General features: G+C 40.2%; 1 protein-coding gene across 1 annotated transcript; it reads left to right on the plus strand.

Annotated features, from left to right (window-relative positions):
- Positions 1–3,580: 3,580 nt before the first annotated feature.
- On the plus strand, positions 3,581–21,643 carry LOC108880132 (sodium/potassium/calcium exchanger 3). The gene is made up of 15 exons (XM_018671570.2): positions 3,581–3,742; positions 9,278–9,352; positions 9,913–9,997; positions 10,397–10,500; positions 11,631–11,705; positions 12,702–12,727; positions 12,824–12,877; positions 12,974–13,107; positions 15,384–15,544; positions 16,058–16,328; positions 16,409–16,575; positions 17,733–17,847; positions 18,045–18,157; positions 18,615–18,680; positions 20,102–21,643. Exons 1-15 carry the CDS (start codon positions 3,581–3,583, stop codon positions 20,252–20,254), a joined length of 1,761 nt encoding a protein of 586 aa, XP_018527086.1. The 3' UTR covers positions 20,255–21,643.
- Positions 21,644–21,911: the final 268 nt, after the last annotated feature.

Genomic DNA, 21,911 nt, shown 5'->3' on the forward strand with positions numbered 1-21,911 from the left:
TTGCCAAAAAGCCAAAGTCATAACCTAGAAACTGTCCTTTAAGTGTATAGTTCTGTATGTTTTCAACATATCCACATACCAGTGTAACATGGTCAACATATGTTTCTGATTCAGAAGAGCTAGGTGCTGTGAGGTGGAACACTGTTTACATGAAGGTTCAGTGGGTTTCTTGTGGGAGTGTGCAGCTCTGCATCGCATCCACACATGTACTCACCTCTTGTGGGAATTGGGCTTCATGCCTCTTGGGACAGTAATTAGCAGAATGGGTTTAATCTGCAGGCTCTTTGAAGACTTCAGGAGACTGTCAGGTTCATCATTCTGATTTTTTGAGTCTGTGTTTTTGACTCTTGTTTTTTACACCTTTACACTTACACTAATATTAATGTATTACTACCTCAGGTGAATTTTAGGGCAATTTTACTTCAGATGGGAGTGTTGTTTTTTTGACATCTACACTGAGAACTAATTCCTATCATGAGAGCTGTTTGTTGTTTCACTTCACACACTAGCCTGGCATTTTTGCTGGTCTGAGCCTGAGCTACGTAACACTGGCTTTGTAACAGTAAATATTAAACACATCCAGCTGTCGCTGTGAGATGGCCGTCTGTTCTGCTGCTCGGTACCCTCTGTGGCTTTTTACAGGCTGCTCTGTACCGTGTTAAGCTTAAGCAGTTATAGCAGTAGAACATAGTGCAGAGGAGGACTGCAGCCACTCTAACACAGCGAGATACTGTTGATGCAAATAGGTCAACAGAGTCCAAAAAGGGGGAGAGTGGGAGAAAACAGTGGGAAAGAGGAGAACTATTCTTTCTACTCATATCTCTCTGCAGCATGTTGTGAAGGAGTAGAGGCTGAAATAAGATTAAGAGTAGGTGATGTAGCTAATGATAAACTAACCAAACATTCTTAACTCATAAATTGGTTTATTCATTAATTCTATCACATGCTTAGCCTACCTGACTCTTAAGTAAAAATGAATGGGCATCCTACACTCTCTAAGAAAGCTCTGGGGACGGCAAAGACCGTCTGTCAGTTGGTCCATCATGTTAGCAAGAAGGCTGTACACGGCTAAGGTTTTGTCAGTTGAGTCAGATTAGTGGACATAAAGTTGGCTCCTCGTTCATAGCTCAGTTATGAATTCTTACCTTTCCATGGAGTGTCTTTCCTGCCGGGGGCTGACACTGTCAGCCAGAACTTACCTGACACCAGAGCTGAGAGTATCAGAGCGGTCAACAGAAACGGGTCACTCTGGACTGCCTCGTGCTGTCTGGTGTTGCTCTGCCCTATGTTTTAATCAAGTCACTACTTCCATCACAGTTAGTTTTGTGGTTTGGTCATTTTAAGACAAGTTGTGGTTGTAAAGTTTACAGCCTGTCCCTCTGTTGCTCCTGCAGTGCCCAGTGTGTGAACTGTGAGGCAGCTAAAAAAAGGTGTAACAACTTGTTGAGTGACATTTTCGAGTCGAATCAGGGACTTCCTGACTGATGCATCAAATAGTTGAGTTTTAGGGGGCAGCCATATTATTAAGTATCTCTTTCTGTCAACTATTGGATTGATTGCCATGAAATTTGGTCCAGACATTTATGACCCCTCCAGGATGAACTGTAACAACTTTGGTGGTCCTCTGACTTTTCAGCAGGTCAAAACTTCAGTTTGTCCAGGATTTTGCTTTTAGGCCAAACTGTTGCAAAACAAATGTTATTTGTGGTAAGCACTAGTTACCAATTATTAAAATGCTAACATGCTAAACTACATGTAAGACTTTCAATGGAATGCTACAATGTGACAACGAAGGAACACAAATGAAGGCATCACTTGCTTGTCTACTTGTAGTGTCCAAAGAAGCATGCAACAAAACTGTCTGTACAAAAGAAGTCAGAGATGCAACAAAGCCTAGTAATCAATCTGCTGTCTTTGTTACATTCTAACAAATTCAGATTCAGATGTGATCACTGCAACAAATCTGAAAAGGTGCAACCAAATTACTCATGCGTTGCCTGTTAAAGTTCCACACTTCACAGAATTCTCCTTCAAGTTCTTTAATGTGTAAGTCAAGTCAACAAGTCACAAAGCAACATGATCAAAAACACAGCCTCTCTGATCTGTGAAATTATTAGTGTAATAATGGAGTGCTAGAAGATGAACTTTGTTGTAGTGCTGGCTCAGTGACTGCTTGCCTTGCCATTGAGTCTCCCAAACCATACCAGTAAACATGACCAACTTTATCTGCAAAACTTCTGCCTGCATTCTCATTGTGAGTATGTTAGCATGCTGACGTTAGCATTTAGCTCAAAACACCTCCTGTGCTTTGCTTCATTAAAATTGTTTGTTGTTCTTTTCATTACTTCACACTCCTGCTGTGAAAATTTTGCTTGTACTGCCAAGTGCGTTGTTGGTAATGACTTGTCAATGATTGCACCGGCTTTTCTTGAACCATTTAACAAGTAAACCATCTTATATTAATCTCATGTTGTCTGCCTGAGATGTCTTGGGATTTTCACCATTTCATTTATTTATTTGCTCTTTATTTAACCAGGAAGATCTCCTGAGATCAAGACCTCCTCCGAGCTAAAATGGTGTCAATTAACACAAACCCAAACACTCACTTTCACACAGTATTCAGCATTCACACAGAACCATGTTGTCTATGTTTATTTATCACCTGGTCGGATCTGCTCCAGATGTTTGTATATCTTCCACAGTCTGTAAACATCAAATATTTCTGATTCTGATGTTGCCATTTGTTGCACCACATGCTAGCAATCATTAGCATTAGCCCAACTCTCAGCCCAGCCTGGTGCCTGGTTTGTCTTTCCCAGAGAATAGTGTAGGTGCTGAAATATGTAACAGATGTTAGCAGTGGTCTGTGAATGGGCTCCCAATTTGTGTGGGAGGAGACGATGACAGGGGCAACTTGATGCTTGCGGAACGAGAGGCAAAGGTTCCTCTCTGGCAGCCAAGTGCTTGTCACTGGTCTTGGCAGGAGGGGAGGGACTGTGGGGCTGGGAGAGGAGGGGAAGTCAAAAGCCAAGGAGAGGGGGTAGAATAACTCCAGCCACCTTTTATATAGCCAAACCCCCTCTTTTTCACCTCTTTCTGTTTTCCCCTCACACTCCATCTGTGTGCCAACTTTCCACTTTTCTCTCAGTCTTGCTCTCCCCATCTTTCACTTGCACACAGTTGTGCTCTCTTGCTCAATTGTGCTCACATTCCCATGCAGAGAAGTGGAGTTAGCAAATTGCGGTTAAACTCCCACCACCTTTTCTCATCTCTCCTTTGCTCTCCATCCTACTTCCCATCCTACGTACCCTAAATATCCCTCATTCTATTTTTACTGTGCTCTCTCTCCTCTTTGCCCTCACTTTGTCCTCCTAACGCTCATTTTTTCCATTTCTCTATTCTCTAGTTGCTCTCTGAGGAATCATAACACAGTCCTTGGAAGGGCACACTTAGACTGTCACACACACTTGGGCAAGGTTCTCTCTGGGCAAGGCTCCTTGTCAGTACACATGAGTTCAATGGGTTTCTGTGCTCATGGGGTTGACCTCTCTGCTGGGCATTGGAAATATGTTCCTGTACCATGCTCTGCATAATCACACATACATGCACACAAACTCACATACCGTATGTGAACTGTTCTTACCCCATTTTTTTGTCCCGTCCAGCTCTGCACGAGTTCCCTACGGACCTCTTCTCACACAAAGAGCGAACAGAGGGAGCTGTGGCCCTGCATGTCCTGTGTGTAAGTTTGCCTTCACCTATACCACTCTACAGTCTTGTGCCTGGATTTCAACATGTAAGTGCACATATGACCTTTTACAGTTTTCGCAGAACACTTTTACACCACACTTTAAAGGATTAAAGTGTAAACAAAATAACAATGAATTGATCCTACTAACAAATATGATCTGTGTATCTAAAGCCTGGTACATTATTCCTCTGTGCCATGGACATACATCACTGAGCCATGCTGTTGTCCTGGGTGATATGTTCTTTCATTAACATGAACATAGGCACCGTCCTGCTCACATAAATACTCCCTAGAGCAACATATGTATATTAATCAATGGCTGGAAATAGTACACGACAAACTCTGTATTTACTTCTGTTTTATTATCATGCTGCTGGAGTTTCCAGCTGTTTGAGGAAATTACTGAGCTTGTTTAAATAAATAGTAAATAGTTATATTGTTATGACACAGTTGTGATTAAGTAAGATTTACTTCTTTATTAGAAATCAGCTTGCTTGGGGCAGAGTACCAGAGTAAGGACCTAAAGAAATAGGAGTAGAGGGATCGACTAATACATTATTGTTTTTTGTTTAATAATAGGATCCATTAACAATATGATAAAAAATACAGAAAAGGAATGCCGAAAAACTGTCAGTATACAAACTCTAATCGATTCCAGTAACATTGTTTGACTCACAGCAGAACCAGAGATGCCATTGTTATTATTCCACTCATTCTTCTTCCGTGTTAAAACCTGACATCTACATTACCCACAATGTAACTAGACCGTTGACCGTTGGATGTATTATGCTCTCCATCACATGAAAACAGACTTTGATGAGTAAAATACACACAGTCCCTCTCAGTACCTGTCGTGTTTGGGTTTTTCATTAAGTCACAGGATACTGCTGCTATCATCCAGAGCAAGGCTAAGTATAGATATTTCATCCTTATGGCTGAGCAGGAAAGCATCTGAATCTGTAGCACGATGCTAGGCCCAGTCAAGTTCTCCCTTCTCTCCTCTGCAGCAGCATGTCACTGGTTTAACCCACACGACCACCCACACTGGCCTCTTCGGCATGGCCCAGCAGGGGTCAAAATGCAAGGTTAGGGCTACAATGGAGCCCTCTGCTGTCACTGTTAACATGACTGGCACAAAGCATGCAGAATGTTCCACTACACGATGACCCATGTTATGTTGTGCTGTTGCTAATAGTCTCGTGGGGGCTAACTGTAATGGAAGCTCATGCCAGCAGAGCAGCGTCTCTAGGGAACTTTGCTGTGCATAAACAGAGCACTCAGATCTACGTGACCTACATGTCATGTAAGTAGTGACATTATAGGTCACTACAATGTCAATGTCACTACTTACAGAGCACCCACCCTCTGAGTTAGCCTTTTCCTGCAGGAAGAGGGCGAATAAAAGTAACCTTTTCTAGTATGCTAGGATATTCCCCCAAAAAAACAAAAACAAAACATAGTATATCATCACCAGTTATTTGCCTGTGATGTCTAACCTTTAAAGTAATGTACTCTGTCATTTCATAGCAGATGTTACTGTACTTTTCTCTGACAGAACAGTATGCTCCATAGTTTTAGGAAGGACAGTCAGGGCTAATACCTGCAGTGCTAATATACTGTATAGTTGTAATGCAGTCATACTTTTGCTTACTTTTTAGAAATTCTGAGAATTTAGACACTAAATGGACCAAGGTAATTTAGACTGAGTTAAATTTAAATTAAACTAGTTTAAATTAGTACTCTGTTGAATGTTAAAGTTCAATCCTGACCATGGGGACTGTAAATAAGCTTACTTTAACTCAAGGTCCTCTGACAAGCTTTTTTTGAGCTTTAAACTACATCTCCTTAGCCTTAGCAGCAAATAAAATCCATGTGGCTGCTGTTGAAGATGAAATGCAGTTGAAAGCTGTCTTGTTTTGTCCAACCAACAATCAAAAAGATAAAGATATTCTTTTTGCAATAATATAAATGATACAACAAAACGCAGAAAAGCAGCAAATTTACACATTTGAAAATATAGAAACAGACAAATTTAATAAAATAAATTACATAAAATCATGCACCACCAGACTGAAAGACAGCTTCTTCCCCTGAGCTGTGAAATTCATCTCCTCCTGCAGACACACACACACACACACACACACACCACTCCCCCCCTGCAGACACACACAGACCACCGGGCCCCTGCAGGCACACTCACACTCATTCACTGTGCCTTAAAAGACTGGAACTTGCACTGTGCTGCACTTTTGTACGTTCCCATGCTGCTAAGATCCATTACAGATTTCATTTAAATCCATTGCACATTGCGGCTGTGGCTCAGGAGGTAGAGCAGTCGCCCACCAATCAGAAGGTCGGTGGTTTGATTCCTGGCTCCTCCAGTCCGCATGCTGAAGTATCCTTGGGCAAGATACTGAACCCCAAATTGCCTCAGATGTGTGTCATCGGTGTGCGAACGTGTGTGTCTGTTTGTATATAACAAGTGCTGTATGAATGTGTGTGTGAATGGGGTGAATGTGATCTGTAGTGTGAAGCGCTTTGAGTGGTCGAAAAGACTAGAAAAGCGCTATATAAGTACAGACCATTTATTCTGTTTATTTTATTTGAATGCACACATGTATAGTGTGTCTATAGTTGTTTTTTCTGTCTGTATATTTTAAAGTATTGTGTCTTTGTCTGTCTTTTTCCTAAGCCGAAAGCTACCAAACAAAATTTTGTCATGTGTATGCATAGTGACAATAAAGAATTATTGATTCTTGAAATGATTACTCGATTATCAAAATTCTTGTTAATTGATTCTCTGTCAATGGACTTATCGATTCATGTGTTTTTATGTTTTTAAATAATTTTTTAAATTTTTCCTTCCTTGTTAAAAGTTAAATATAGAAAGGCACAAAACTTTACAGTATGGAGAAAAAAAAAAAACTAAAGCTTAAATTCTGAAAATTCTCAGTGTGGCTGCATGACCGTACTGGTAATTAGAGAGTACTTGTGAATATTTATTTCGTTGCTAATTACTGGTTAAATTTTTAAAATAAAAGACCTTATGAAGCCAAATTGTGAAAAACACCCTAAAGTCTGAAAATGCTTTCAAAAAATAATTGAGCAAATAACAGCACAGATGTCATGTCACCATGTGTGTGTTGTTGGAATTATACTGCATTTGTGCAGTAGCAGCATATGGTGTTAGTTCAGGCATGTTGATTTAAATACTAGTTTAGATATCTGCTGTCTTTTTGTTGTATTATCCTGTGATTCAGCCAGAAGTGAAGCTGCTGAGCTGATTCCAGCATCAATCAGGGAATCTCACTGATCTTTCTAGTGTTAGATTCAGCTAAAAGACAGAAAACTGCTAAATGTTTTGTATTACAGCTTTGTTTCTGAGTTTTAATATCACAGTATTGTATTTTCAACTGCTGTTCTCTTGACAGCTATTCTGCTGACCCCCTCCTTTTCTGTATGGCTCATTAATACAGGCGTCATCACTTCTCAGGGACGATTTGCTCTCAAAAACACACACTCCAGATTTAGGTACTTCCATTCCTTCATAAAACATATGCTCAAATAGAACAAATGTACATTCAGCATACACTTGTTCACTCACTGACAGCCACACACATGCTCACAGATACGATGGGCTTGAGATAGTGATAAAGGCTGTTTTCCCTACCATCTATCTCACCCCTACATCAGAATCCAGATTAAACCTAGTCATCAGGATTACATGAGACCTTTGACCTTTTGCTTACCCTGAACTGACAAATCTCCACATCAGTGTCTGATGGCCTTGGGCCTATGGCATTTCTCTCTATCTCTCTCTCTCTCTCTCTCTCACTCACACACACACACACATTCACACTCACACTCACACATACACGCACACACTGAAAGTCATTCAGTGTGTGGGCTCAGTCATAGCACTCCTGCAGGTGTTGGGTAGTTCAGCTCACTTTCCCTGCTTTCAGAAACAGGAAATAGAAGAACTGCTTGTGCACAGTAAGATGTGACTCAGTCCTGAGCACAAAAGGAAAAAAGGGACATTCGTTCACCTTGTCATTCTTGCTGTATGCGGGGCTTTGAAAGGTTCATTAAGTGTAAGAATATTCATGAGTTTTCTTTGTTCACACATCTCCTGTCGTCACTACCTGACATTTTTTCTCTTGATCATTGCCATCTGTTTTTCATCTCCATCCTGTCTTGATTTTCTCGGTGGTCTGTATTGTATGAATTATGTAATGCTAAGGAAAGGTGTTGTATGCAATAATACACCAGGAATTAAAAAAAAACAAACAAAAAAACTAGATTATTAAAGTTATAATGAGCCCTGCCATGGTAATATTATACAGAAGACTTCTGGAAGGATATTTATTCAAATTAATTTGTGGTGTTTGGTGATATTTGTATTCAGTCAAAGAGTAATTTGATATATGTACAGAAAAATACATTTATTTTAACAGTCAATTCACAGTCTGTGGTAATTATATATTCACAAAGCAAATTTATGATGAATGTTGAAATTGCAATATCCAATATGACAATAGATAATAAACACACTGGTAACCATACATAAATTATGTCAGAGCAAAAATTTCAGCCTGGTACGTTTTCCCTAAATGTGGACTTGTGGAGAGGTATGGGGAAATAAACTATAAACAAATACAAATATAATGTCCATACTGAAAAGAGCCAACAAACCCATTGTTATTTAATGAAAGGGTCCAAAGTTCAGACATTCTGCAAATTTTAAAACTGTGGAAACTATGTATAAAATCAAAAAAGTAGAGAGAGAAAATCCATGTGACTTCAGAGGCGTGGGCATGTTTATAAAACAAAGGGTGAAGAGGACAGCCAAAGGGCTGATTTTAGGATGCTGATGGATAAATAATATACTGAACAAATATATTGTAACAAATAATAACACATTATTTTGTCAGGTGTCTGATATTGTTCTCTAGCATGGGCTAGGGGACAGTTAATTTTAGCAGAGAAATAAGAAAAATACAAATATAAGTAACCTTCCCTCCCAGGCCTGTTTAATGCCAGTATGTTTTAAAAGTGAAAACTAACTTCACTATTTAAAAATGTAAATAGTGTGGTCCCACACTCATGCTATTCAATATTTCTTTTAATATTTGATGCATTAATGTACTGCACTGCATTTGCATGGGATCCGATCTCTGACTCTTTAGCCTTCAATCAGTAGACTTGTTTCATTTTTCATGGTAATTTACATATAAATTTAATGTCACAGTGAGAGCACAGAGTTATTTTTAAGGCAACATTCAGGGTACACACAGATATTTGTTCAAAATGGAATAAAAAACAGGAGAAGACATAAACAATGTGAACATGAACAACGTGATCTTACAAATCACAGCTGGCTTTACATTATGACAGCTGACAGAATGGAAGAACCTATCTTAGCTTAGGAACTATTCACCCCATCATAGACAAAAACAAATGTCCCTGATCCCTGGAAAATGTATCATTCTGTCTCTCCCTCTCTCTCTCTCTCCCTCTCCACAGACCATTTACATGTTCTGTGCCCTGGCTCTCGTTTGTGATGACTACTTTGTCCCTTCCCTGGAGAAGATATGTGAGGTATTACGCAGTATGCTTTTCAAACAACTACTTGTAGTATTTTCAAATGAAATATCATCATTGAGCTGGAACTTTTTATGTTGAACATTCAAGGAAACCCAGGTAATGAAGAGTCTTGCTCTTAGACAAACAAATCTTAACTCCACTTACTTGCCAGAGTTTTCAGTCGTATCTCACTAATGTCATAAATACAAGTCATCTTTATTTATAGTTTCATATAATAATATAATGACTGTATTTATGCGTATTTAATAAATAAATAACAAATCCAAATAAAAGACACTAATCATAATGTTATATGTTGATGTCCAAAATGTCACCTTTTTGACTGCATAGCAGAAGAAAGAAAGAACTGCATATGCTACAGGCCAAATTTTTATCCTTATGAAGAGCTTTTTCATGTGCAAACTTTAGTGGGTCTTAATGATGAGCTCAAGGGTCAAAGGTCAGCCAGATGACTGATCTCCTGTTGTTTGTGTGTTATACTAGATTTTCAAACTGCTAGCTCCTGTGGAAAAATGAACTTTACATTTGTCTCTTCCCCTCTCTCTCTCTCCCAGCGTCTCCAGCTCAGTGAGGACGTAGCAGGGGCGACCTTTATGGCCGCTGGCAGCTCAGCCCCTGAGCTCTTCACATCTGTCATAGGTACAGTGTTTCCTTCATCCATCCCTCCCTTTCTTCTTGACCTCCTCTGTTCTAACTGAAACACATGCTGCAATACTGTAGCTGCATTAAGGAGGAAGCCTTTTAAATGGATGCTTTACTGTAAGGATTTCATCAAGACACTGCAGTGAAACATGGCTTTCAATACACTGAATACTGAATCAACAATATTAAGAACTTTTACACACAAGACTTGACGGTCACACTACATTACTGTGTCATGTAAAAATCTAATAAAACATATAGACTGTTTTTAAGATTTAACATACTTCTCATTTGATTTTTAAAATGTATGAAATTAAAAATTAAAGATTTCTTCTTTTCTGTGTGTGTGTGTGTGTGTGTGTGTGTGTGTGTGTGCTGGCTCATTCTCTCCCCCAGGGGTTTTCATCACCAAAGGTGACGTGGGTGTAGGGACCATCGTGGGCTCAGCCGTCTTCAACATCCTCTGCATTATTGGTGTGTGTGGCTTCTTCGCTGGCCAGGTATGATGTCATAGCACCACTGTGACCAAGTCTACCACTGACCTGGTGACATTTTCACAGAGTCCAACTGGCTACCCTAATGTCACCTTTACATATTCAGCCACATAAATACAGAGTGCTAGAATGTACTCATGCATGTTTATACAGAATAATTCCGGACACACATACACACTGCAGATTCGTGCATGCATGATTTTATGTGTCTGACAGCAACAAAGTAAAAAAAAAAAAAAAAGACTAGGAACTGCAGCTCTTACATATATCCAAATTCTTTGCAACTGCACTTCTCATAAAAAGGTGTATACTGATTATGTTTTATTCTTTTCATTCACACATTTGTTTGTAGAAAATTCAGTCAGTGGTACACACAGAAAATTTTCAAATATATATAATTTTTTTTTGTTTCTTAACCAGCCACATGTACAACATCACATCAGTATGAAGACATACAAAGATAATATCGTGCAGCCTGCCTCTGATGTTATCTGATATGCCAGGGACATGGAAATGAGCAGGGAACATGAATAAGCTCTATGCTCTGAAAAATGTATGCACTGGTCTCCAAACAGTGATGCAATCTCAGATTGTGCATTATGTAATCACAGTGAGATAATGAGGGAGAAGGGCAGGCAGTAAGATTGGGCTTGGAGGGATGGGGTACAGAAAATCATCTTCAGGCCTAGAAATGCACCTCACTACTGTTTATTACCTTTGGCTGGCTGTTCATGGCAGGTTCCTTCTACAAAGAACTGTTGTACAGTGAAACAGAACACAAGCAAACATTTCAAGCTTTGTTGTGCTCTAACTTTACCCTCTGGCTCACAGCAGCAAACGGCTCCACAGTTGGGAGTGGCACATTCAAGATGTGATTTCTGACCCTCTACTTATGTATACAGTATGAGTGCTGTGTGGGAGAGTATTACAGTGTTAGTCACTGCATTGTGGGTTCCTGCATTGTATCTGATTACATAAAGTTGATAAACACACCAGCACCTTTTCTATGTAGGATGGTACCTTGCAATTGGCTTTTTTAGTGACTGTGATTCAGGAGGTTAAGTAAGAGCAGTATGGTAATGATGTCAGAGGCGTCAGCTGTGCTTATCTCTGTTTCCTTTTTTTTTTCTTTGCAGGCAGTGAAGCTCTCTCATTGGGCTCTACTCCGAGATTCCATTTATTATACATTTTCTATCACGGCCCTCATTGCGGTAAGAGCTTATACACATGCATAAAAGTACACAAGGCGAATGATCGGGTCTGTGGTGATTGCAGAAATCTGCAGAGATATTTACACTGCCTCTTATTATAAAGCATATAAGCCCAATTTGAAAGTGCAGCTCATGATGCTCAGCTTTAGTACCAATACCCGTTTTGTACTTTCTGCCCCAGAAATATTGCCTAGATTGTAAAAAGTCAATAAAAATATACAGGTACTGTACGTCCACTATTAATGAGGATTTTTAGCAGTTTTTCAATCACAGCAGAATATAAAACATGTATAAGTATTTAGGGAGTCTCAAACCCACAACACATTCTACTTCACAGCAGTTTCTAATGCTTTGTATTCACATTAGAAAAGTCCAAATCATGTATAATCAAAAGTTTGCCTTTAAATAACTCTTGTTCTCAGTGGTAGAGCAGGGGTAAAAAGTAACTATGTAAATTTACCCAGGCATTCCACTTAAACACAGTTTTGTAGAGGTACTTTTTACTTCACTCTGTCTAAGTATAGTTAAGTACTTTAAAGATAAAGATTTTTATTGACCAAGCTTCTAAAGTATGATAGTAGACTAAACAGCTTAACAGGATGTAAAGTAGTTAAAGTAAGCTCCACCTGGACCAACTACAACATTAGAAATCTTCAATATTATCCACACAAAAACAGATAAATCAGCAGCAAACTCACATCACTCTAATATGACAGTGTCACAAGGTAATCCATAATTTTCTGTATTCCATGTGCAGCATGCTACAGAGGAAACCTCAGAAGTGACTGCAGACTAGAAAAGAACAGTGTGCTTTTTCAATGTCTGTCTTTCTTTTAATGAAATGGAGTAAACCAAAAGGTCATGTATGCTTTGACCTTTTTTCTGGCCTTTTAAGCTCTGGATGGGTCGTGCCCTCTAGTGGAGTAGACGCAGAAATACAAAACTAATTTGACTTTCAATTACTTCCTTCATCTCTCCTCTGTCTTGTCTTTTTAGTTCATCTATGATGAGAAAGTGTGCTGGTACGTAGTGTTTTTTGTAGAAGCCTCAATATATATAAGATTCTTAAAGTGCTGGATCATTGTACACATTTTACTAACTTTGTGTTCATGTACCAGGTGGGAGTCTCTCGTCCTGATTCTCATGTATGCAGTCTATATCCTCATCATGAAGTGAGTGTCATTCTCAGAAACCACTGATGCTTTACTGATTGGCTGTACTTTGTTTTAAAAAGCTGTGTTCCCTTTTTATCAATTTGTCGTTGTCAGATTTAACAGCAGGGCACATCGCTATTTCGATCGTCGAAAGAAGAGCTCTGTGAATCTGGCCAATGGGCTGACAGGAAGCACTGATCTGGAGGATAATGTCACATGTGATGCTACTGCAGTCCTGCTCAAGAAAGGTATCAGAATGTGTTCTATTTCTCACAGGCTTTGCCCTCTAACAGGACTCTGCAGGTTTTAGCTGCTTGTCTCGACGCACTAAAATTTGCATAAAGGCAGCTGGGGCACCACTCCTCATCTATTTTTGTTCTTCTCCATGGAAAGATAGTCATGGATGACTTTATTGAATTAGTTCCGTGCATCTTGTCCTGGATCAATCCTTAACGCTAATACTCCACCTTGCTGTCTGACTTTTGGGCTTTATATGTGGTGAGGCGATGGCAGAATTCCCAGCACTCCTTTTACATGGAGCGCTGGATCCACAAACATATCCCTTATGTTGTTGTTGGTCAGAAAAAACATCCTCTTTGTAAGTGATGAAGTGATGGTGAGCAGGGAGATTTCACCCTCTGCTACTCTGTTCAAAAACTTAACAAATACCTGCAGAGCAGCTTCAGAGATCAAGTTAGTGTCACCCCTGAACTCATTCAGTGTAATTAAATTGAAAAGTTGCCGGTCAGCATCACTACAGCATTGTTGTGTTTACTGGCAGTGTGGCTGTCCAGATTAAACACAGCTCCTGAGACCAAGGACACAGTAGATTATTGTGACATAGTGGCCCTTCTGGTGGAACAATTGATGTAGCAGCAGGCAGGCCTGGTACCACTCTACGTTTCAATCGAGACAATCTATAAGTCCTTCTTTAGAGGGGGAGAGTTGCTCTCAATGCCTCGCATAGCATAAAAAAAAACCTTCACCAGGGATGTTGCCAATGCCTTTGGCCATCTGTGTCTGTTTGGCTAACCAGCCACTAGGACGACGAAAATCCCCTGGGTCCTCAGCTGTCAAAGAAGGGACTGTTTTAGCCATCTAGCACTTCCACAGATTAGTCTAATGCCTGCCACTGTCTCTATACCCTCAAAGATAAGGTAACATATGGGGTCAACAATAACTAAGAGAGGAGAGCAGTGCAAGATGCTGGCTAAGGTTCCAACCTTCTACAGCACAGGCTGCTCCGTCAGCTTGTTCTGCATCTGATACTCTGACTGCTGCTCCTATGAGAACAAGTGACCCTGCTAAGTTGTTCCTTGGGGTGTGCTGAGAAGGCAATAAAGAGAACTAGGGTGGCAGGTGGCAGCAGATGGTTGCCAGGCTGGATGTGTTTGAATGTGCAACATCACAAATGGTCCCCACAGTAGCCAGCAGGGACCTGGACTACTGGGTGGTTTTTCAGATGTTTGCAGATGAAATGATACCAGGGTGATTTTTGTCTTCACGGATGCCTCTCTGACAGGACCTCATCTGAGAGCCTTTGGACACTGATTTTATTACATGTCAGGCCTAGAAAAATGCTGAGATTATATCTAGAAGTGGAACTGTATGGACATTGAAACTTGTCCTGACACTGCTAGAGATGCTTGACCAGGTGGAAATGAAACTGCATACATCAGACACAGCACACATTGCTTCTGTTTACACCTACTTACTCCACAAAGATGCACACAGAAGCTGTTAATGTGCAACAGAACACGGACATAGCTGTTGGTAAATCCCTTATTAAACATACACCTTTGTGTTTGTGTTGCCATATGTGACTTTGTGTTGGTAGGGAGGCACAACAACACAAATGTACAGTATGGAATATGATGGATAGCACTTTCGGGTTTCATTCAATAATGCTTGGGGCCTTTCTGTGTTGAGTCTAAATGTTCTGTTTGTGTTTCTGAGAGTTCCATTTTCTTCCAACAGTCCAAAGAAATGCAGGTCAGGTGAACTGGAGATTGTAAATTGCCTGTAGCTGAGAATATGAGTGTCAATGTTAATCTGTCCATGTGGTAGACTGCTGTGTTGTCATGCATCTCTCACCGAATGAGCACTGGAACAGACTATAGCTCCCTGTGACCTTGATCAAGATAAGTTGGTGTAGATTCATGGTTTAGAATTCATGGAAGATTAGTTTGCTAGTTCTTCATTTTTTTAAATGCACAAAAATGTGAAAAAATCTAGACATACTGTTACTCAGGGGCATAGATGGTATGTTCCAGATATTGTCATTTATACACATTTTTTGTACACACCTTTTTATACAAGGAACTGTCATTTTATAAAAATCTCAGCAAGTTCATACTTGTATTTCTCATCACAAGCAGCATAGGTTTTACAAGCAGCAGTGAAAATGTTCTAATCCAGTATGAAAACTGCAAACATAAACAGTGAAACTCTTAAAGGGTATTCAGGGTCACAGTAAACAGTTTGCACTGCAGTCAGATGAACATTGTCTGTTACTTCTTACCAGCTAACTTCCACTGTAAGCCGTCAGTGCTGATGGTAGATGAGCTGCTGTCTGCGTACCCCCACCAGCTGTCTTTCTCCGAGGCCGGCATGAGGATCATGATCACCAGTCATTTCTCTCCCAGAACCCGCCTCACCATGGCCTCTCGCATGCTCATCAATGAGGTACATATACACTGACCTATACATGGTGTGTAAATTATCTTGCAGCATGTAAAACTATTTAACCCAAGTTGTTTGAAATTGAATGGCTGCAGAGCTACTCTCAACAGAAATGTAATTACTAAAGTTACTTTGAAAAATCCAGAGTCTTAGAATAAATACAAACCAAATAACACTGTCTGAGAGTGAACTGAATGTTCATTTTCTTTTGGATATTACAGCCAGCATTTTCACCCAGACACCTGTCTACTGCAGACTACAGTCTGGATGTAAATCTAAACCAAACAACTGAATTTGTGATTTTGACAGAAGGAGAGGAGAGAAAATTAAGTCCTGCTTCAGACAAATATAAGGGACTCTTTCTGATTTTTATTATATGATTTAAAAAATCAAAGCAAACTGAAGTTAACTGGGACAAATGATTCTATTAGAGTATCACTGACAGCACAGTGTTAAAGGAACTACTGTAGTGATATCTCACTGTTGTTTCTAATAATGTTTTGTTTTCTCTTCCAGAGACAAAGACTGATCAACACGACGGAGACTCGAGTCAACCGCATCACCAATGGTGACTCGGATTCAACAAGCAGGACTCAGGGGAGGCGGGGCTTAGAGAATGGGATGGGAGGGGCTGAGCAGGGTTTGAACGGGAGGTGCAGACTTCAGCGACTGGAGTCTGGGAACGAGACAGAGAACGAAAATGAGGATAATGAGAACAATGAGAATGATGAGGAAAGAGAGGGAGAGGATGATAGCGGAGGTCCCCTGGTGCCATTCAAAGTTCCAGGTACAGCACAGATGACATTTTGAAATAAAACTGTTCTTTGTTTTAGTGCTATCATAATATCTATTATCCTCTCACTCCAGCCGGAGTGTGTAACAAGCTGAAGTGGCTGACCATGTGGCCACTGTCCCTGCTTCTGTTCCTCACCGTGCCCAACTGTGCCAAGCGGCGTTGGGAGAGATGGTTCATGGTGTCCTTCTTCACTGCCACCATCTGGATTGCTGGCCTCTCGTACATCATGGTCTGGATGGTCAGTCCAGTTGCTCTTTATTGAACGTTATGTCTCCAGAGAGTGCCACACTTTCCACTAGTGTACAGCTGCTGCCATTTTCATGTCAGTCTGCCTCATAACAAAAAGTAGAAGTACAGCAAAGCTGAAGGCACCCTTTGGAGTTTTTACCCAACAGAGTTGCTTTTTTTTTTTTTTTTTTACGCATGTGTGTGATTTACATCTTGTTGTTGGTTTCAAGCTTTTCTGTGGCTTGACAGTTGGTGTTGGTAACGTACCAACAAGCCCAACAATGTGCCAACAAAGGCAATGAAGACGAGCTGCTAGAGAGCAAACACGGCTATAAACAATGCACGATTTACAATATAATAACTGCACAGGGCATCGTTAACAGTGTCATACACAGACATATACATTTATTTCCAGGTGGCACAAAGTGAGGGTTAAACCCCTCAACAGCCCCAGAGCTGCTTCCTGTGCCTTTTTTGCTCTTTCAGTGAAATAATAACAACTGCCTCTGTAGTAGTTCTTGATTACAAAGAAGAGACTGGTTGGAATGTTCATGAAATCAGACACACAACTTTATTAAAGTATGTTTCCATCATTTTGCTGATTCCACATCTGATTTGTGATGCAGTAGGAATTATTATCCCATTAGCATATTAATATTTAAATAGGAGCACACCATCCTACAGTATATATATAGTGATCAATCACAAAACAACTCATACCAACTCAATACTTTTGACTTATTTTAAGTTATTTTAAAATTCTAATCATGTTTAGTCCATTATTCTCTTAGTAAGGTTAAAGTTGTACTTTTCTGTTTGCTGAAGTGCTTTAAACAAATTGTGTATTCTTTACAGCTGACTGAGACACCAAGCAGACTGGTGTGGTATATAAAAGCTAATCGATCACTAAATTCAGTTACTACCACCATTCTCATAGTAGAGACGAGAATCAAGTGGAGAGCTCTGAGGATTGTTACATTTTGCGCAACACAGTGTCAGGAGGCTTTTTCTAGCATTTTGTACAATGAAGGAAGCTAAAACACTGTTATACTTCTGAAATTAAATTCCAGATGGAAAGTTGGTTCAATGGTAGTCTTTTTTTATTTAATGCACCAATGAACTCTATATAAAAGACAGTATAATGAGATGAAATCTGTTGGGTTTCAGGTGACTGTGATTGGCTTCACCCTCGGCATACCTGATGTCATCATGGGCATCACTTTCCTAGCAGCAGGCACCAGCGTCCCAGACTGTATGGCTAGTGTTATTGTAGCACGGCAAGGTACATACACACACACACACAGCCCAATACACTGTGCTGCAACAAGACATAGGAAGATTAAATCAATATTTGTGTTGAGTGAAAGCAGAAATTCAGTTAGAGATGGAGTGGCTGTTCACAGCAGAGTATTGCTTGTCATAATTGACTTGTCTCCTGATTGTATACAGACCTTGACAGTGTTGCTCTCCTTGCCTCAGGTATGGGAGACATGGCCATCTCTAACTCCATAGGCAGTAATGTGTTTGACATCCTGGTGGGCCTGGGCCTGCCCTGGGCGCTGCAAACACTCTGCATCGACTACGGCTCCAACGTGAGTGCTTCTCAGCTCAGCCAGAGGAGATGCTGCTGGACTTAGACCAGAATAGAGCAGAAATGTGTTTATGAAGGACAGGAAGAATAATCTGTAATATGCAGTGCAGAGAGAAGGAGGGAGTTTAAGATTACTTACTTACACAAACACACCCACACACACAGTATTTGGCACACGTTATTACTCTGTGAAATGTTTACATGTTAATCGGCATGTTGATTAGTCTACACACAGGAAAAGAATCTCAGAATAGGTGAAATTAAAGTCAGTCCCCCCGACTGTATAAATACAGGATGCAATTCTGTGTGTGTCAGGACAGAGCAACAGCCTCTGCCTTGTTTTCCTTTTCGTCAGACTTTTCATAAACCCGCATTTTAAGACCATTTAAGACCCTGATATAATTTGTGAACTGTAATACAGTATGCCAAAGAATAACACTCTGTGTCTGTCTCCTTAGATCCATCTTAACAGTAGAGGTCTCATATTCTCTGTTGGACTCTTACTAGCCTCAGTATTCTTCACAGTAAGTATATATTTACAAGTTACTGAGAGGGGACAGGGTGGTACAGGGCAGCAAGAAGGTTGTTGGTTTGAACCCTGATTCAGCTGGGGCATGCAATGTGGTTTTCTTTGAATATTCCAGCTTCCTCCCACAGTCCAAAGACATGCAGGTTAGGTTAACTGGTGACTCTAATTTGCCCGTGGATGTGAATGTGAGCATGAATGGTTGTTTGTCACTGTATGTCAGCCTAGTGATCTGTCCAGGGTGTACCCTTCCTCTCCCCCAATGTCAGCTAAGATTGGCTCCAGTGGTATAAGTGGTCTAGCTGATGAAATATTACTAACAACATTTTGGTCACAAGGCCCTTTTCACACTTTGTGTGTTACAGAAAAGCAGAGTCAAAGGAATGACTGGAGGATATGTAGTTCAGCTTACTCATGTGAAATAGATTATTATTTGAATACAGAATATGTACAGCAAAAATATTTGGTGACTAGGGTGTCACCTCATCACTCCTCACAAAGAAACACCAGGCTCAGCAAAGCAGGGAGTTGGGGTGGTGATAATATCATAAAAACAAACTTTTATTTATGAAGTGTTTTTCTCAACAATTCTGCTTTAAAAAAGAAATAAAACCAGACAAGGCAAATAAAATTAGAATAAGACCAAAGAACTTAATAACTTCCCCCCTTGGGGAACATAGACTCAGAGCCTACAAGTGGATTCTGGGGTGGATTTGTGGCTTATGTAATGCTATATGAAGAGGAACAGCAGCAGAGGCAGCAGTATCAGCAAGTGAAAGCACAGGTTTCAGCAGTGTGGAGCAATGCCACAGCAAGACTGAGCAGAGCACTGGATGCCTAAATACACTGCATTATCAGAATGTTGTGTTGGATATAGTGTTAGCCATAGAAGACTCAAGTTGACTGCCTAATGTAGCTATTGGGAATAGATGATTATAATTGCATTTGCAGTTGCATTTTTGTGGTAAAGAAAAGATTGCACAGTTAAGTAACTAGAACCAACGTGGTGCTCCTTTTAATTTATCTAGTGTGCATAATCATTTGAGCAGCCATTAAATAGCACTGATTATTTTTCATTTAGACAATATGTATATAGCTTTTTATACCATAACCTTTGTTGTGGTGCCTGATGTACCTACCCCCTCCTCCATAAGTCACTCCACCCTTTGCTTTCTGCCAAGTCTATAACCACGCCTTCGCAGTTGAATCCAACTATGGACTTTGTGGCATGGCATTCCAGTCTCTTCCATGTATCCAGCCTTTTTCCTCTCCAAAAGTTCTCAGAAAGCAGAAAATGTTTAAATGCAGTTCTGTTCATCAGAATCTCAGAAATAAGCTATGATGCTAACCTCCACCTGTTTATTTTTGCTCTGTTCTCTCACCTTGCCCTTTCACTTATTTTTGTCTCCCCACCTTCAGGTTCTCGGTGTCCATTTAAACAAGTGGACTCTGGATTGGCGACTGGGCTTGGTCTGCCTCATCATGTACGCCGTCTTTCTGTGCTTCTCCATCCTCATCGAGTTTAACGTCTTCATCTTCGTCAACCTTCCCACGTGCCGAGACATCCATTGACCCCCTTCCTCTTTTTCTTCTCCTACTTTTTCCTCTGGCTGATGGAGGGAACCTCACCTGGCTTCCAATTTCTTGGCGCCTTGGAACCAAGTCCTACCTTTTATTTTTTCAAATAGAAAAATAGAGATCTATATGATTAATCTTTGGTGCAATACACACAAGAGAGAGGACACCAGAAGGTTTTGGGTTTTGGGGACCAGAGAGGTGGCACGAAGAGAAAGTCCCAGCAGCAGTGATTGCTGCCAATCATCTGATGAACCGAAAGGTTGGCTGGAGTGAACATAACTGTATTAACACCGACAGTTAGGCTACTGTTGGTGAAGAAGAAGCTGCTACTGTAACTGACTGACTGGAGGAAAGAGAGAAATCCTGCGCTAACAGCGATTTTTAGCTGGATTGTTTGTTACTCTTTGTACAAGTTTGGATATAAGCACATGATTAAGGTATTTTTAAGTAAAAACTGGCTTTCTCTGTATATATTTGAGGATTAGATAAGTACTAATATTAGCTGATATATGGAACTCTCTTATGCACAACTGGATCAGTCTGTACGAATGATCTGATGACAGTGACAATATTGTATGTTTTACTTTAGTGATTTGGTCCGCCAGTAACCCACTCAAAATGCTTCATGTTTCCCATGCTCAGTACCAGCTAACATAGCATGCTGTACCCGCCACAAGTCAAGTCTAGCTTTGCACTGACAGACAGAATCTAAATATTTAACACTATTCACATAGAGCCTGTTTGTTTTTCTGTCTCTCTAGAGGCATATCCAAGTAGATGTGGGCTTTATTGTTCTTTATTATAACCCACATAAGAAAGGGATCTCCCTGGAACTGACATCCAGCACTGTCACTTTATGGATTAGAGATATTATTCTATCATTGCAAGGCGTCTACAGGTACTCTAAACATGTAACTACTGAAGTTAAAGTTCCCTCTAGATGGTAGGCCTCTTGTGCTATATTAAAGTATTAGTTTTTAGTCTCTGAGTTGAATATAATGTTGTTACTTCTTAAAGCCAAAAAGTATTTTTAGAATAGGAGTAAGAGTCGTAGATTTGGACTTAAAAGTCAGCTCGAGTGCACTGTGTTTGTGTTTGTGTGTGTGTGTGTGTGTGTGTGTGTGTGTGTGGATGGGGTTTGTCACAATCTCGAGGGGAGCCAAGGATAACACTGTTACTGGGAAGACATAATCATGATTTATTTATGAATTAATTTATTCAAAGATCATGTCTAACCTCCAGTTTCAGCCCTTTGGATCATGTACAGTGTATGAAATGGAACGATCTCCGCTCTCATTGACAGAGCTGTACAATGTACTGTACCTAATATATAATCTAAGTACTGGAAACTGACTTGATGTTGTTTATATTTAAGAACTTAGAACTTTATAATTTTATCAGTTTTGTATAGTTTGGGAAGATATTGCCACATTTGTATATTGGTGCAAACACAGTGGTCTTTGAAGATGATGCACGGCCAGGTTGAGTTTTCATGGAGATGTTGGTGTTTCAGTGAGATGGACAGAAAATGCTGTTTTTCTCACTGGTCCTAACATGGGCAGGAGCCTGATCCCTTTGCATGTTCAATTAGTGATGTAAAAGATTCACTTTCAGGCAAAACAGATATTAACGGCACATGACCCTTCACAGC

The sequence above is a fragment of the Lates calcarifer genome, unplaced genomic scaffold (genome assembly GCF_001640805.2).
Source record: "Lates calcarifer isolate ASB-BC8 unplaced genomic scaffold, TLL_Latcal_v3 _unitig_850_quiver_1771, whole genome shotgun sequence".
Lineage (NCBI taxonomy): Eukaryota > Metazoa > Chordata > Actinopteri > Centropomidae > Lates > Lates calcarifer.